This window comes from Euprymna scolopes, chromosome 28 (assembly GCF_053919585.1).
Source record: "Euprymna scolopes isolate OS-2025 chromosome 28, ASM5391958v1, whole genome shotgun sequence".
Taxonomy (NCBI): domain Eukaryota; kingdom Metazoa; phylum Mollusca; class Cephalopoda; order Sepiida; family Sepiolidae; genus Euprymna; species Euprymna scolopes.
The window spans coordinates 46,919,559-46,938,187 of NC_136509.1; the positions used below are offsets into that span (position 1 = coordinate 46,919,559).

The following is an 18,629-nucleotide window of genomic DNA, read 5'->3' on the forward strand; positions in this document are numbered from 1 at the left end:
CTACATGCACAAAGAATGATAATGGCAATGTACTCATTCAACATTACAAAACCAAACAAGCCTACCCTGCAATAAAGGCTATTTTTGCTACAACTTCTTTCTGTCTCATTTTCCCCTGCTACCTTGGTTCCGGCTCATTTGACACTTTGATCTAGTGGTTGCCATTAATTCATTGTTTACACATTGTAATACAGCTTCCTATTCTGGTAGCTTTTTTCTAAGAACTGCAGGCTTATGGAACTCTCTTTCTGCATACTGTTTTCCTCCTATCTCTAGCCTTGTTTTTTTTTCCTTTTAATTTTTTAAATATTTTTATTTTAAGACTAAGACCAATAGGCATATCCTGTATTTGCAAGAATCATCTTTCATTCTTATTAGCTCCTTACATCAAGTGGCTTCATGCCTTGTTAGGATTGATTTCTATGATTTAAAAAAAAAAAAAAGTACTACATAGTGTGATGTATGAAAGTGAAATCTGGCCAATAAAGGGTTGAGGACATGAGTTGCATGGAGAGAATTGATGTGTGAATCTTCAAGACAAACTTAGATTTGATGATCTTAGACGAAGAATCTGGACAGTATTGAGTGATGTGCATAGAACTGGATACTTTCATAGTATGGCCATCTTAAAAGAATGGATTAAAGTTCTTGGGTCAGTAGAAGTTACACAGTTAAAATAATGGTCAGTTTATAGGGGAAGGTTAAGAAAAACATGGGAAAAAGTGATACAGGTAGATTTGAAAGAAAGAGGCTTAAATAAAGACTTGGCCGGAGATAGATTCATTTTGAAGTCAATTTTTAAAAGTTGTCCAACACATGTAAAATGGAAGTTAGTTTGTGTGAAAATAGACAAAAGAGTTGTGACAATCACAGTTTTTGGCTCCATTAATTCTCTCCTGAGAATTATCTAACCTGGGAATTTTGGTGCTGGAATTGAATACTTGTCGGTATTGTAGTCATGAACAAACAAGGCATGATCTTTATTTAAAAATATTCTTTTAAGAAAATTTAAGAAAGAGCATTTTTAAGAACTCAAGAGTTCAGGCATGCGACCCGTTGCTCTCTGGGTTCCGATTTCAACTCTTACAACTGTCGATGAACGCAGTCTGATTCTTACTAAATTACAAATTTTCCATATGGTGAAAAAATGAGATTTAAAGAAAGAGTACATATTTTGCTATTAAATTTCAACAAATTGTTCTGAAGATTAATCCCTTATCATTGTTCCACACAAACATATACATCCATATGATTATTTAAAAATTGTCATCGACACCTCCTTGCAAAAACCTAACGACTGGGATATACATGCAACTGGGGACTACTTGTGAATTTAATATTTCCTTGACAGTTGCTCCTTTGGAGAAAACCAGTTCAACCTGGTTAAGGTGTATGCCAATGACATATGAGTGGGTCGACATTTCAAAATCTTTTCTAGACAATTCAATTTCTTTTAATTTAAAAGAAAATAGAATCTGGGCAAATTCTCTTTTCATACACACTTCATCGCCATACATTCTTTTAATTTTAATCATATTTGCAAAAAGAGGATTCGATTTGTTTCGCATAAACAAAAACAAAATGATTTTGCATTACAGGATTCTAAGCATTTTGCTTTTTCTGATATATCAAAGGTTTTTCAAATTTAGTGGTTGACATGGATTATTCAATATAGGATGACACCAAAGTAAATAACATGAATGAATTTTCAAAAAATGGAAATTAATCACAAATTTACAATAAAATATAATTGGAACTGATTGGATAATTTTCATACTTGAACAAATACCGTAATTGAACATAGTGGCTCATTCGTGATGTAAAAGTTGTCTTATTAATTTCTGTGAAGTTACGTAAATATTTCGGTCATGTTTAATGGTTAATACAACTACCCCCATTTTTATTGAAATCAATTTGGATTATTACATAAATGTTTTAGATATTATCTTATAATCCATTTTTGCATGTCTGTTTCATTACTTTTTGCATCATGAAGCATGATACATAGTATCAAACATTTAGAAAAATAACTTTCTTCCTCCTCTAAATGAAAAACAAAATCAAGTGAATAATTTTATCTTTTTGTTCTTTTAAAAAAAAATTCATAGAAGAAGAAAAAATATTTTAAAATAAACAAAAAACTTTTGATTATAAAATTTGCAAACTTCTCCAGTTGGTTATAATGAATTTTTATCCCCCCCCCCCATCTCCCACAAATATTTTAAGTTCATGGAGATGTCATATGTCTCTTTCCATTACATAATTAATGTATCAATACTCATGGGCTGATTTGAATAGCTTTGGAGCTTTTACCTTAGAAATTCCTTTGCAGTCTATTTTCATAAATGTCCTGTCATCTTTAATATATCTGATTAATCATTATTATTTAGTTTTATATATATTATTTGAATTACAAAATAAGAATAAAAAATGATTTGTCTTTAAAAATATTAAGATTTCTTGGAGAGGGCGTGGGGGTCGAATTGGGTTCGAGAGCCCCAATTTGAGTGAAGAGACACTACATTTTTGTTAGCGTTATTCCCAAGTCCACTTCATAGTCTCTATCATTATTTTCATGGCAAGTGCTCGTCTATCTACAATCCCCCTCCTTGCTCAACTTTCACAAACAACACTTAACTTTTTACAACCGCCATCAACAATTTCCTCTGCTCTCCTAATTGTACCTAAATCTAAATGCAGATTCCATAAACAAAGCTTCTTTTCTGTAGCTGTCTACCTGTGGAACTGTTTTGCTGGCTTGCTTTCTGGCTGACTACAACATGGTAATCTTCAAGTTCAATGTTCTTGTTGAGCCATCCCCTTAAATAATCAAATTATACCCAATTTTCACCACTAATGATTACTATACTATTGAACCAGTGACCGCCATTTACTCTTTAGCCCTTATCCTCAAGTAGTCTTTGGGCCTTGATAAGTGGTGACTTCCTTGTAACAAATTTGTAATATTTTCAAAAGTTAGATCTAAGTAGCCTTTAAAAATGCAAGTTATTCCTAATGCGAATTAAAACAAAATAAACTGCAGTTAAGCATGTTATATAGTGCCAATAAAATGGTGCAACAATAATAAATGAAAATTGGCTATTCAGAATCAAAGTTGAATATGTCAGCTGAAAGGCTACTTAGATCTAACTTTGGAAAATATTACAAATTTATGTTAAATTATGAATTGCGTGTTTATAATCAAGTGGGATGTTGCCGAGTTATTTCTTTTGGAGTGTTTTGGTTTATGCGAGAATAAACTACTTGGCAAAATTGAAACTCAACTCAAGATAAAAAAAATTGAAAATGAGATTATTTGGTGAAACCTGCACACTGATTGGATGTCACTTCTGATATTTGGCATTCTTTGTAAACCCCAATGTTGCTAAATTATCTTTAAACGGACTCTCAGACTATGGTCAAAGAATCAAACAGCATTGTTGTATATTATTCTCTGAGTGACAGATTTCTTGTAAATTTACATATTCTGTATTTCATAGTTTAATATCAGCTTAAAAGCTGTCTAGGTTCAACTTTTGAAATCTCACAGGATAACTCAATATGATAAATAATGAAAACAAACATATCCAAAAATGTTTATTGTGACTGTATAAAAAATGATTTTAAATCTTTAAAATGACCATTTTTGGTTAGAATTAAAGTTGATAGGATGATTATTTTGTGGCCCTAAACCAGAGATATATAATATTTCCTGGAAGGGCAACTATTCTAGAAAAAAAACGAAAACATTTTTACTTAATCCATTATGGCCCACTGTCCAAATAATTCCTTTTTTAAAATCTATAAGATAATATATAGCTGCATAATTACTGTGAAGAAAGGATAAAATACATCCATATTCATCAGTTTTCTCTATAAGAATGAGAAAGAGTTTGATTTATGTTTACAATTATGAATGAAATATTTTAATGTTTCAAACTGCAAGTTAGTATTTATATAAATTGTTTGCTTATAGAAAAGTTATGTTTTTCCTTTAGATACCAGTGTCCTATAAATAAAACATCAAATAATCTGTTTTTAAAATCTATAAGATAATATAAAATAGTACTGCTTACTGCATAATAGCTCTGAAGAAAGAATAAAAATCATCTACGTTCATTAAGTTCTCTGAGAGTTGTTAGAACCCTCTTAAAAATTTGTGAAATTTGCTAAAATTCTATTTGTTCGATGCATATAAATGAGAATAGTAAGCCGCTAACTCGTTGCAAAAATTGCAATGTTCTGTGTGTGAACTGCATTGCTCCTTACCACCGGATACATGCGATATATATATATATATTGTGATATTTGATTATATATCATAATGTGTACGTTTTATCTTGAATGTATAGCCTTTTGATTTCTAAAAAAAAAAAAAATCACATAGGCACTGGGTAAATGGTTATATATTGTAGAAATCAAAAAATAGTCAATATTTTACTTTCTAAATAACTTTCCTTTCAATTTGTGTATTCTAACCCATTTTTAGTCATTACATTAAACTTTAACCCAGTAGTAAAAAAAATTAGTTATCATGGATTAATTGAGAATTTATACATCTTCTGGAGAAGTGACTTAAAAATATTAACCAATAAAAATAGATATGAAAATTCTCATATTTCATTCTCTTTAAAATACCATCAGAATAATTGGTTCTATGCCTTAAATTGATCTTAATTTCAGTCAATTTGGATTTCATGGTTTTGTTTTCTTGCAAAAGTAACCATTCTCATTTCTCTCGCTTTTTCGAGATTCTTGTCTATATTTTCAGACTATTTTTCACTTTTTACAAAATCCTTTTCTGATTATGAAAACATATTTGCACGCTTTTTCATCTTTTTTTTTTTTTTTTTTACTAACTCTGCATCTGCTTGGAAATTCATCAAATCATAAACTCTTTTCTTTTCTTGCTTCAGTTTACAGGAATTCCATCATAAAAATATTAAAGAATTTCCCTTAGAAATCCTGGAAATCTTTTGAATAAATTGTTTGTTCATTTCAAACCAATTTATCAATAATGTTAAATAATTTGAAAATCCTTTTTCTGCTTCATCAAACATGTTCTTTCTTTTTTGTTTATCTTTTCTTGATTTCATAAACTAGAGAGCTTTTCTTCATTTATACTTAAATTAATTCCTCATGCAAGACTTTTTATATACAGTGAGTTTTTCTTTAGTGATTTGATAACATTACATTATGTGCTTACTTCAGAGACCTTCACCACATACGTGAGAGTAAGATGTTGCCACTTAATGTTGGGATAGTCTTTCAGCTATCAGAAGTAATCTTTATTTTGTCATCCTGTCTCTTTGGGGATCAGCCCTTTTTTTATCTTTATTTCAATTACATGATGTCTTTACATAGCTGTAATCTGGTAGCCAAGAAACCTGTCCAAATCACATTCTCTTTTGTTGAATAATGTCTTTAATGGATTTATTTATCTTTAGTTTCGTTTTGATGTCTGCAATTTTATCTTGTAGCTAAGAATTTACATACTTTCATGTTTTCCATAGAAAAGTTTTCATTTTTAATCCAGAAACAACACGCACATATAAATTTTGAAGTTTGGAATTGAAATTTTACCAGCGGTTTTAGTATACCTGTTAATTTTTTTTTTTTTAATAGTGCTTGGAATGAATACACATTTTATATTAGTCTCATAAAACTTAGGTTAGTTCTGACTCATCTGGTCCCTCATTTTTCAAGTCATTTTAATTATGTTTTCTGAAACTTATGATTGGTGACCTGCATCTGAGAAATTAATTCTTTGCCCTTATGTTAACCTTTTGATATTTAGGGTTGACTTACTTTTCATATGCAGAGAGTATTATATACTATCTGTGTACTAATTTTGGTTGAAATCTAATCTGTACTTTTTTAATCTATAGCTGATAAGGCATTGCATTTATATAATCATCATCATCATTATCACCACAACTGTTTTATCTGATGCTTCTTTATTGAATTGAATTTTAATCCTGGGCCCCCCAAATCAACAGAGATTAGACCATTCCTGTAATGATCCGGTTCCTGTTAATTTTGTGGTGTGAGTTTAATTCTGTGCAGTTCTAGGAGGTCCACCCTCCCAGGCTTTGCCTTCTCTCTTTGAGAAGGGGTTAGTTCATTGTTAATTGCCTGAGGCACCCTCTCTGGGAATGCCGACAGGGCTGCCCAGGCACTTTTTGCAGGTCAGTGTTCCTCTTTGGGGGTGCTGACTTCTCCATCCCACTTTCCGACCCTGGTGTCTAAGTTCTTGCAGTGGGAGAGAACAAAACAACTTCTTTATTGAATTAATGTTGGAAGCAAAGATTAAAGAGTTACTTCCCTTCTGTAAAGACTTTTTAAACGGATTTACAGTAAGAATGTGAAAATGTAATGGAGAGAAAATATACAAAAGGACTTTTCATTTTGAATGGAAGCACTGCATTTTCCCAGGACAAATTGGTTACTCTTGTGTGGTCATGTGACGCATTCATCTTCCTGAATAAACCATTGTTGAATCAAAGATGTCTTTAATCATGGGAAGATTGGCTGGTGAAAGAAAACAGGGAAGCAAGTGATTAGTAGGGCTAGGACAATAGCATATTCTTTTCATTGTTTTGACTCTCGAGTGTGTATCTGTTGATATCTTATATGCTTTTATATAGAATGATATGGTCCTCAGTTGATTAACTGTATCTAACTGTGTCGGCTATATACTCAGGAGTCAAGGCAATGAAAAGAATATGCTGTTGTCACAGCTCTAGTGATTAGACAAGACCATAAAAAGTGGAATTTGGAGACGGTTAACTGGAGAATGAGCTTGTGAAATATCAAAAAAATGTCTGACACCTGGACAAGACAACCGTCATGATAAATGAAGGGAGAATGGATATAATCAATTGGTGCAAAACGTTTGAAGAAGTTGGTATAAACAGGAATGAAAAAATATATAACAAATAAATAATATAAAAATTAAGATCAGTCTGGGTGCTTGTTTACACTGGGAATCTTTTAAATCTACGCATTTCAGGTGAAAACATTATGTACTTACGTATCATGGTGAAATTAGTATAAATTCCAAAAATGATCCAGTAAAAATAGAATTATGGAATGTTTTAATGTGGAAGAACTATGCGACTAATTCAGTATGGCAATCTGACTTATCTCCCTTGACTTAAACTAAGGCTATTTTTAAACAAGACGAGATTGTGAATGTTTTTTTTGTTAGAAATACATCAAGCACATCTTCTACCAGAACATTTTTCATAATTTTTGTCATTTATAGTAATTTCAGCATAACAGGTAAGTACATAATGTTTTCACCTGAAATGCGTTGGTTTAATATTGCCAATATAAGCAAGCACTACAGGCCATTATTATACTGAATGCTGAGAGTATAGGATGAATCTACTCTGCTATTTGAAATTTTTGTGTCAATTAATCAAAATTAAAGTTTATAGGCCAAAGTTTTTTTTTAATAACATTTTTCATTTTATTTAGATTTATTTATTACAATGACAGCAGGGTGATAGGATGTTCAGCACACAATTCAAGAAGTCTTAAATCAAATGGATAAAGTATGACTTAAATGTAAGAGAAAATACTTTGGTTTTTAATTTACAACTCATCCTCTCTCGCACTAGCTTTTTTAATTTTTCTGTTCATTGTTCCTTTTTATTGTTTTTCACCCCCATATCTCCTCCTCCTCCTCCTTTCTTTAATTGGATTATCGGATTTTTGTTAAATCAAATTTTTATTTCTTTTTTTATGTTAATTTTATTTGCAATATTTTTATTTGAATTAAAACTCTTCCATCTTTACGTCATTATAAAAAGTATGCAAGAAATAATCTTTTTTGTCAATTTATTTCCCCTTTTATTTTATTTTACCTGAGATTTTCAAGTTTAAATGAACTTGGGACAAACTTCATAGCAGCAAATTCTTGAACATTTAACTATTTTAAAAATAAATTTAGTTCTTGATATGATATTGTTGGTTGAGCAGTGAAAGAATAATGTAGAAATAAACATAAACAGATGAAAACTATTCTAGGGATCAAAGTGTAGTATCTATTATACTATATTTCATCTTTTCTGTCCATATTCAGTCAAGAATAAATCCTTGATGGAAGGAGTTTTTATTTTTGTTTCAATCCAGCGGTACCTTTTTGGAGGAGTGGAATTTTTCCCATATTAAAAACCAACTTTGTGTCTAACTCTGCCCTCATGGAAAGGCAATTAAATAGAAATAGCTCTTCTTTTTAATAAAGACATTTACTTTTTATTGATTTATAGCTTACATTTAGTTTACAGAAGCGAGTAACTAGCCTTTTGACTAGGAACAAACTATCTGTTTTGATGATACGACATTTCATCTTTTTTCTTTTTTTGTTCTTGGTCAGTAGAGAAATCCTTCTATACTGAGGCAATTTTAAGTTTTGTTCAAATGATGTTGCTAGTCTCAGTCTTTTCTACAAATACTATTATGGCATGTGTTATTCCTCAGAATTGTCTGATCTCTTCTCTGCTTCCTTTGTTTAAAATCATTTGATTCGTTGATCAAGAAGTTTCCATCAATTCTTTGTTTTAATACCTCATTGTAATACAGCTTCCTATTCCAGTAGCTTCTTTCCAAGGACTGCAAGATTGTGGAACTCTCTTCCTGCTCATTTTTTTCCTTCTACCTACAACCTTGGTCTGTTCAAGGTCATTAAGCATTTCCTGTCTTTGCAATAATCATTTTTTCTTCTTGTTGGCTCCTTACATCAAGTGGCATCATGCTTTCTCGAGCAGTTTCGATTAAAAAAAAATCCAACATTCCCCATTTTGAGAACCTCGATTTTCCCCACATTAAAAACTGACATTGTACCTAACTCTGCCCTTGTGAGGAGGTAAGTAAGTAGCAACAATTTAAGATGATTTTATTAAGATTTTTTTTTTTTCTGTAATCTCCATAATTGGGTGATTAATTGGAATGTGAAACTGAAAAAAATCTCTCTTGTATATTGTTTGGTCTTCTATTATATAAAGGGCAGTTCTTTGCATATCAAGCTAAAACTTCAAAAATACACAAACTTCTACAAACTTAGTATCTTAGTATAACATAACTCTGGAAAAATATTTAAAATTTAGAAATAAAAAATTCATTTGTTTGGGTAGAATGGGCATTTGTATTATTGAATGTTATTAAAAATTAAACGCGATTTTTTATGTTATCATACATTAATGCAGCTCAGGAAATGAGTCAGGATTTTTTTCAAATTGAATTTATTGATTTTATAACTATTGTCATTTCTTCACAAAGAATTATGAGTGGGAAAAACTTCGCTTTAGAGGCATCCTTAATTTTATTTGGCACATTTAGTAACTCTCTAAAGAACTAAGTTTTATTTTTTTTCTATTTCTTATATATATATATATACATATATATATATTTTCTTCTAAAGGGAAGAGGAGAAATTTAACACTATTTAGCATCTTCTATTTAGTTTTTATGACCCGGGGCAATGCCAGATAGCTCTGCTAGTTCTAGAATATAATATAGTGAAGATAATGATAAATGTAAATAATTAGAATTTTTCATCTCTCGTCCCATCATTTTCTTTTTTCAGAATTGTCTTTGAACTAAATTAAATTTTTGTACATTTTTTATTTAAAATGTATTATGATTTTTTTTCTTTATTTCTGAAAATGAAATATTTTTTGGAAATATTTCGTTTCAAAAAAATTTTTTTTTTTTTTTTTTTCAGTTGTCATATTATTTCATTTATGTGTCTTAATTTGAATGAATGTCCATTGAATGCAAACTTTTCTTTTAAAAATAAAAACATCAAGTGTGGATGAACTCTTCTTGACCAATAACAAAATTTTAATATTTAAGTTCTTTTTTTCTATTTTCTTTTTTTATTAAATCTATCTTTTATTTTTTTTAACAGTCAGCAATTTTAGTCTGACATTCTTCACAATTGTGCAATATAGTTAACAAGAAAAAATTGGTGGAAAATCGAAAAACAAATAGACAAACAACTGAAAATTTAATATATCGACCTATTAATTTTAAAGTTTTCAAAAATATTTGTAAATTTTATTTCAAAATTTTTCTTGTTACTTTCATTTAATCAATTTTATTTTTTCAAAGAAAATGTCGAATTTTTCTTTTTTTAGGTGGTTGTTTAAAAAAAAACTACTCTAATCTGAGTAGAGAAGTCATTCTTGAATTTGAGGTTAGTAAACCCCAAAGCCAAGAATGACTTCTACTCGGACTTCTACACAAATCCAAGGATACTTCTACTATAAATCTTTATACATATAACTTTTTATACTTGAAATAACCAACCACTATAAAAAGTTTTTTTTTTTTTTTAATTTATTGGTGCTCGCTTAAATCAGGCATATAAAAATAATACACTTATGATACCACTAACTCTTGAGTTCAGGGTTGATTTCCAGTCGGATGTGGTTAAGTTCGTTTTTTTATATCTTTTAAGCCTGAAATAAGGGAGCACCAATGAAAGTAAGAAAAAATTGCCGCCATTTTCTTTTGACAAAATTTGTTAGCGATGCAAATTTGCAATAAAAAACAAACTTACAAATAGTTTTGAAAAGTTGAAAATTAAATGTGTTGGTAGAATTTTAATGTTTTTATCGTTGGTAATAATTATTTCTTTATTTGTTGTTTCACCTGCTTTTTTGTTAACTACACTGCACAAATGCCACATTCTTGTCTTTGGATTCAGCCTTTGGTTACTCTATCTAAAACTTTCCTATTCATATTTCTTAAAAATGTAGAAAAACAAAAATAATAATTCAGTTACATGGTGTGATTTTTATATAAAAAATACTGTTACTTTAACTAACATTCTTGTATGGTTTTATATCCAAGTAGTTAACACTAAGTATCAAACTCTCCAAAAAAAAAAAAAAGAAAAGAATTAAAAACAATTAAAATTCAATTTAATTTAAACTATGAAATTATAGTGGAAACATTTTTATGAGAGACATTTTGGTTCTTGTTCAGAATTTCCCTTCTATTAAAAAACAAAAAGGAAAAATTTGTATAATGTACATACCCATAACTAAACGAAAATATCATATTCCAAAAATTACATAAATTGGTCAAGTAGTTTTATTTTAAAAATCAAATTTTATCAGTAACAGAAGAGTGGTTGTCTTTTCCGCCATTTTGGAAACAATCTAAACAAAAACAAAGGAACATCACTCAATAATTCAAACAAGATTTATGTTGTAATGCCTACAAATTCCCATTAATCGCTTAAAACTGATTTTCTGTATAAAAATAAAATTACTTGATCAATTTAAGTAATTTTGGAATGTATTTTCATTTTTCACTGGCACATACATACAGATTTTTCTTTTATTTTTTCTTTTTAATATAAGGGCAAGTCTGGACAAGAATCAACATTTTTAATCTATTATTACTATTATACATTGCAAAAAAAAAAAAATTAAATATAATTTTAGTTAAATTATTTATTGACAAAATAAATCATCATTTGTACTAACTAGCTATGAATAAAAATCATTTTCAATATTTTTACAATTTTTTTTTATCAAAATAAACACAAAGATCAACAGCTGATGTGCTGACTGTAATATTGCACAGTATCAGTGAATCTATTGATGGGGGTGGAGATAATTTCTAGAGCATTAGCTGTTAATATATTTGAAACCTTTGATAGTGTTTAGCACAAAGGTTTACTTCAAAAGCTTGTTATCTATGGAATATTTGGAAATATCTTAAAGATCAAATCTTTTCTCTCTGATATGTTGATAAAAATAGTGATAGCTGGGCAGAAGTCTGAAGCACATAATATCAATGTTAGCATGCTTAAAGGATCCAATCATTTTGTCAAATACCTCAGCAAAACCTATTTACTTAGCAACAAGCAATATGAATTTCATTCTAGGTTGATAATTCTTTACATATTGAGTCTTTGACAATTTGGCACCTAGATTTGCTTCACAAACTTAGTTAGCTATGCAATATCTGGAAATGTTTTCTCAACCATCAAATCTTTCTTGCTTATAAGTCTATAAAAATGGTTGCTGATGAAGTTTGAAGGCCATCGTATCGATGCCAATGTTCCTCAAGGAGCTATTCTGAACTCCATCCTCTTTCTGATTTTTATCTCCCAAATCATATTCTAAGATTATTAATTGACATTTATGCAGATGACACCAACATCAATGGTAACACTTTGAAGAGCATTAATGATCAAAATTTTTCTGATTCTTTCTCCTTCAACGTTGTGCAATGGGGAACAGGTGGTTTGTTACTTTTAATACATCTAAAAACAAGCTTCTCTCCTTACACCATTAACGCTAGGATCCTTACTTTGCTCCATTTGAAATGAATGACTCTCTTCTTGAGGAAGGCCCTGTTTTGATAAGCATCTTTTATGTCATTGCGAAGAAAAACGAGTACACAAAACCTCAGCTCACTGCAGCAGCGTCGTCTGTCGGTACTTTCCGTAAACTCGTTTTCACGTCTGTCCCCATCTGCTCCAGTGGCCTGTTTTTATAAAAGACAGAGTCCTCCAAATTTGCATATGTGCGTAAGAGCACACAAGATTCTGCGAGACTGCATTGTTATATAAGGCCACAGGCGCCATCTTGGACCCTTTTCAGCATCATGACGCTGTGTCGGCAAAGCACACACCGAGGCCGTTTAAGAGGTAAGCCTGCGTTCCCACAATTTTCAACACATTTTACAAATGGACTGATCCATTTCACTCTAGATTTGAAATGAAAAGCTTACACCAAATCTGTTGCTAAGGTTGTTAAAAAATTGGTTGGATCCTTCTATCACCTCCAGAAAGTATTTCATTCCTGGCAAATCCTCTATCTATATAAATGCCAAATAAGTCTTAAGAGGGAGTATGGGAAGGAGCCATTCAGAGCAACCTTTCCTGCCTTGACAGAGTACAAAACGAAGTTTAGTGAAGGTTGTCTCCTTCACTTTTGCAGCCTCTTTCTCACAGAAGAGACATTGCTAGTTTTTATCTACCCTATTGTTATTGTCATGGTAAGTGCTCGACTGTGCTCCAATTGTCCCCTTCCCCTTTAAATCATTCACAGCAAAAATTTGTCTAGCTACAACCACTGTAAAAAAATTTCTTTTCTTCCTTTGTATATATAAAACGAAACAGAATTTCTATGAGCAAAGTTTCTTTCCAAGAACTACTCGTCTGTAAAACACAATACTATGAGATTGCTTCCCAGCTGACTATAACGCGGTCATTTGGAAATCGAATGTTAACAAATTCCTGTTGAGCTGTTGTCTTAAATAAACTTCCGTACAGTTTCAACCATTGTTATAAATCCTCAAGGTGTTGTCTCATCAGCCATCTGACAAACTCATTAACCCTTATCCTTGAGTGGCTTTTGGGCCTTTATAATCAGTGACTCATTAATACATAAAATAAATATTGAAGGAGTGAATTACTAAATATATAAAACATTTTTCATATAATTATGAAAAAAATTTTTTGATTATGATAGAAAAAATTATATTATCTAAAAAAAAAAGATTTGTTTTTTATATATATATATATATATGTATATAAAAGATTATTTTAAATTATCGAAAAGAAAAACAATACTTTGAAATTATCACCACCTCAGCATTAAAAAATTGTTTTTAAATTATAAAAAATAATTAAACATTTTTTTGTTTTAAATTTCTTTTTTAGGAAAGGATTGATTATTATTTTATTTTTTCTGTTTAATGGTCTTTCTTTAAATGTTTGTAGCCAACCAGTGAGTTAATCTCCAATTTAGACGAGGTAATAATCCTATTCCAACCTTAGATTAGTGAAACTTTAAGTGCACTCTACACGATTGTCTCCCTTAGGATGCAGGGAATTATTTCCAGATAGGACCCAATAGTTATTGCTCAGCCATAGAAAAAAACAACAAAAAAAAAAAACAACCATTTATTTCACTATTGTTTTTCTTTCTTTGTCTTTTAGTGGTTCGACCTTTGCAACTCCTGTCAACAATACTTTATTTTCATAGAAATGCTTATCCACTTTTGGTACATCCTTTTCTATTGTTGATTTTTTTTCTTTTTCCTTTTTTTTTTTGCACTTGTTTACATTGGTGATCTTTTAAACCAACGCATTTCAGGTGAAAACATTATTACATACTTACATGTCATGACAAAATTAGTGTAAATTCCAAAAATTATGAAAAAATGATCTAGTAGAAAAATAATTATAGGTGAAAATAGAATTTATAGAATCTTATTGTATGATTTAATGTGAATCAATGTGCAACCAATTCTTTATGACAAACAAGGGAGATCACTCTGAACTTAAATTGACAAATTAAGAGTTCGCCAATTTTAAACCAACAAATTTCAGAATGCAATTGTGGCTGATTTTTTTATTAAAAGTACATTAAGCACATCTACTTATCATAATTTTTGGAATTTATGCTAATTTCACCATGACATGTAAGTACATAATGTTTTCACTTGAAATGCGTTAGTTTTAAAGATCACCAATGTGAATAAGCACTCTTCTTTTTTCCCCTACTTTCCTCTTAACTTTACTACGTTCTTCACTATACTTAGGTGTTTTACCAGGATTCCTCTGGCAAGGAAAGAAGGGTACGAGAAAAAGTATGGTCAGCAGTGTTATTTATGCCTGGAAGTCTGTGATTGCAGTGTTTTGTTTGTTTTTTTAACAAACGAGTGTCTGTATTCCACATTTTGATGAAGTAAAAGTGATGTTTAAGAATTTGTGCAAAGAATCCCCAATGCCCCAACCCCCCCCCCCTTTTTTTTAAATTCTATTTTTGTGACAGCACTTGCAACTAAGTCACAATTTTTTTTTTTTATGGTTAATATTGCATTTTTTGCATTATATATAAGTTGGATTGTATTATATAAAAATACATTTTTATAAATGTTTATTTTCCTCAAATTAAAGTATTCCCGTTAAACAGCACAGATACACAACACATTCAGAACAAGACAGATGTTAAGACTTGTTTACAAAACGTATCAAAAATGTTTGTACCCCATTTTTTCATAGTTTATTAATATAACAAAAAATGTAATCTATTTTTATAAAGTTATGTGTGTGTGTGTGTATATATATATATATATATATATATATATATATATATTAGTGTCGGGTTGATTAATCAGAATCAGGAATTAAAAAAAAAAAAAATGAAATTTTAGGGGTATTGGAAAAATTTGTGCCTATTTTAAGATACCAACAACAATTCTTTTGTTTTTTTATTTGATTTTCTGTAAAGAAAAATATTCCACTGCTGATAGTAATACTAAAATAGTGAATATCTATTGATTTTTAACTATTAGTAAAATTAAAATCGATAGATCATCCCTCACAAGTGTATCCTTACGTTTAAGAAAATATCTGCTCATTTAACGTGTTTTTACAATAATCGTGAAAAGTAACAACTTTATAGTTAAATATGTAGAGATTTAGAAACAACCAGAATCGGAATCGGTAATTGTATCGGAAGGGGTAAAAATACATCCCCAATATATATATATATATATATATACACACACACACACATGTTTAGTGATTTCTCTGTAAAGGAATCGCTCTTAAATTGACTTATCATTATAAATTTAAAAACACTGTTGATAGCCATAAAGGGGTTGTAATGGGAACTATATTTAGTTTGATACAGTGGGAGCAAAGATGGAGAGGAAGCTCTTTGTGAATTTCTAATAGGTATCATCAATTGATAAATATTCTCCAGATTTGAATGTTTTTCTTTGTATTTTAAATAGTTTTTAGGGGTCATAATATGGACACAATCTCTCATTTGAAATATCGAAAAATATATAAGGTTGTCGCATAAGTTCCCGCCGTTTTTATTAAGAAAATTAAAGAATTTTAATGTATATATATATATTTTGAATTGTTATATAAAATTGAATGTAGGTTTTTTTATTATTTCTCTTACACCATCAGAAAAATTCTCCACACAAAAAATTATTGAAAATGCTAAAAGACATAGATATATTTGTAAAATATATTTTTTGTCTATTTTTAAATTAAATAAGTTTTCTATCTTTTTATATATATATATATATATATATATATATATATATATATATATAAATACCCAAAACAGTGTTTCATGGTAAACAACTGGTGATCCCTTGAAAAATAAAAAAATTGGTATTATAGTAAATTCGAGAGAGTTGATGCAGTGATTGCAGGTGATTAAATGACTTACTGACGAGATGGGGTTTTTTTTTTAACGAATGATAAAAAGTAATTTTTTGTATAGTTTCAAATGTTAAAAACTTCAAAGACTATATATATATATATATATATATATATATATATATATATTATAAATAATTTTAAAATTATTAAAAAAAAGTCAAATAAAGCCTAGGAATAGTGACATGTAAAAAAAAAAATAAAAAGTTGATAGAAAGAAACAAAATGGTGGAAATTCTGCTGGTTAATATAGGCATAAAATTACTTTCCACAAACTCTACCTAATGAGCATGTCTGTCATTTTTTAATGCAAAGTAAGTTTATAATTGAATACTAAATTATTTCTTCCTCTTCCTACATATCGGTTCCTTGTATGTGTTCATCAAGAAGTTATTCTCTCGTCTCTTTATGTGAATGTTTGTAGATTTTTAGACAAAATGTTTTTTGCTGTTTGCTTTATTTTTATTCATTTTGTTGCTTTTGAATTTTGCTTGATGTTTGAGTTATTTCGCTCACCAGTGTTGCTTCAAAGAAGCCTTTTTGTTGTTTTAGCTGATTTTGTTGCTTAACAAATTTTGGCACATTTCATCATTTTTCATCAATTCTCTCTCACACACACACACAAATCTCCTCTAATGAGAAGAGCTTATCTTTAAAAATCCATGACTTAAGGGTCAGTCTTTTATTTTTCCTTGCTTGAACACTTGATGATTTAATAAATTTTATAAATTTTCACATGAATTATTTTAACATTTTTTATATAAATGCTGTATCTACAATTTTGAGCATCCTCTTATGATAGGGTCTAATACAAAACATTTTATATTCAATATTTTACTATACTGTATTCTTTGTCTTGCATACAATAAAATTTCTATATTTGAAATTTAACTTTTTCAAATCACAAATTTCAAATTCCTAAATTATGATTTATTTGCTCTATCTAGTATATTGAGCAATTTTATTTAGCTGGAATAGTCTTATATAAAATATTACATCCAATTATATTTTGTAAGACCGATAATCACTGGATTTGCACACCAGTAGATTTATTGCATTTCATTATTCTGAATAATTATATATATATATATATATATATAAATCCAGGTTTGAGATATTCAAAAGTAGGAATAGATAGTGTTCGATAACAAGAGCAAAATATTTTTTTTATTATTTATTCAAAGGTAAACAGTTACATTTGGTCACTATGAACAGCCATCTGTTTCAGTCAATGAGCCTTCGTCAGGCAACCCTGAACCATTCGATGCTTTTTCTTTTTTTCTATAATGTCGAATGGTTCAGGGTCGCCTGACGAATCTCATTGACTGAAACAGATGGCTGTTCGCAGCAACTAAATGTAACTGTTTACTTTTGAATAAAAAATGTATATATAGACACATTCTCTTAGTTTATTTATGTTCTGAATCAAATTCTAATCTTATGCCAAAAGTAGTAACATTTCAGGGAGAGGATGATCAAAAATAAAATGATACTGAAGCTATTAAATTCCTCAAACTTAAACAGCTAAAACACGGACACTCACACATACATAACAATATTTTGCTAGATTCCAAACATCAAGATTATATTCACCTTGCAAATCATTTTTTCAAAACAAAATTACAGATCCATTTCACAGAACAACAACCAATATTTGGATGTAGATCCCAGATCTTTCTTCAGTGTACTCCTGAGATCAGAAAAATATTTTTTCTGATTGAGAATTTTCTGGTTTTCTGATGAGTCCATGGAAGAAAGATCCAAGATTGACATACAGTATCTGTTTTTTTTTTCTGTGAACAAAAAATGATCTGTAATTGTACTGCATTTTTTGTTTTGGAAAAAAAAAAAAGATTGGTAAAGTGAATTAAATCTTGCAATATAGCAAAACGTTTTTTTTATTTATATATGCTCTATTATGTTAATTATCGAGCTTCCACTTTATAAAGTTTGGTATATAGAAAGTATATGCAAAACATTATTACACACACACATCAGGTTTATTACAAGGTAATAAGTTGGTATATATCCATTCTAAGAGTGTTCAATATTAAGTGGGTTTTCAATAGAGCTCTCATATGTATGTGGTTTGTTTTCTTATAACATTCTGTGTCTTGAACGATGCAATCAGATTTAAGCTTTCAGAAAATTTGATTCCAGATTTTGTTTCTTTACTCGTAATAATTAGCTGTATGCCGATCCGAAGTTATATTTCAAAGAAAGAGAATGGTTTAAAACAAAATTTGACACCAAAACAATTGAATTCCTCAAATATATAGTTTTTGTTTTGAGCAGATCCATTGTAGTCACAGGGTAATATAAACAATTACATTACTTTATGCTAAAAATAAATCAATATATATATAAAAAAATGTTGACCTATTGAAAAAAAAATTCTACCTAGGTAGCA

The 18,629-nt window shown here is 29.5% G+C and overlaps 1 protein-coding gene across 7 annotated transcripts in view; it reads left to right on the top strand.

Annotated features, from left to right (window-relative positions):
- Positions 1-18,629, top strand: part of LOC145249588 (anoctamin-4-like) — a 248,964-nt gene that overhangs the window by 157,735 nt on the left and 72,600 nt on the right. For 3 of the 7 annotated variants that reach the window (XM_080111286.1, XM_080111291.1, XM_080111287.1), the window contains one exon: positions 14,578-14,613. The exons of the other annotated variants lie outside the window; for them this stretch is intronic. In XM_080111286.1, the coding sequence (XP_079967412.1) occupies positions 14,578-14,613 (36 nt within the window). The remainder of the gene's footprint in view (positions 1-14,577; positions 14,614-18,629) is intronic. 7 annotated transcript variants of the gene reach the window in all.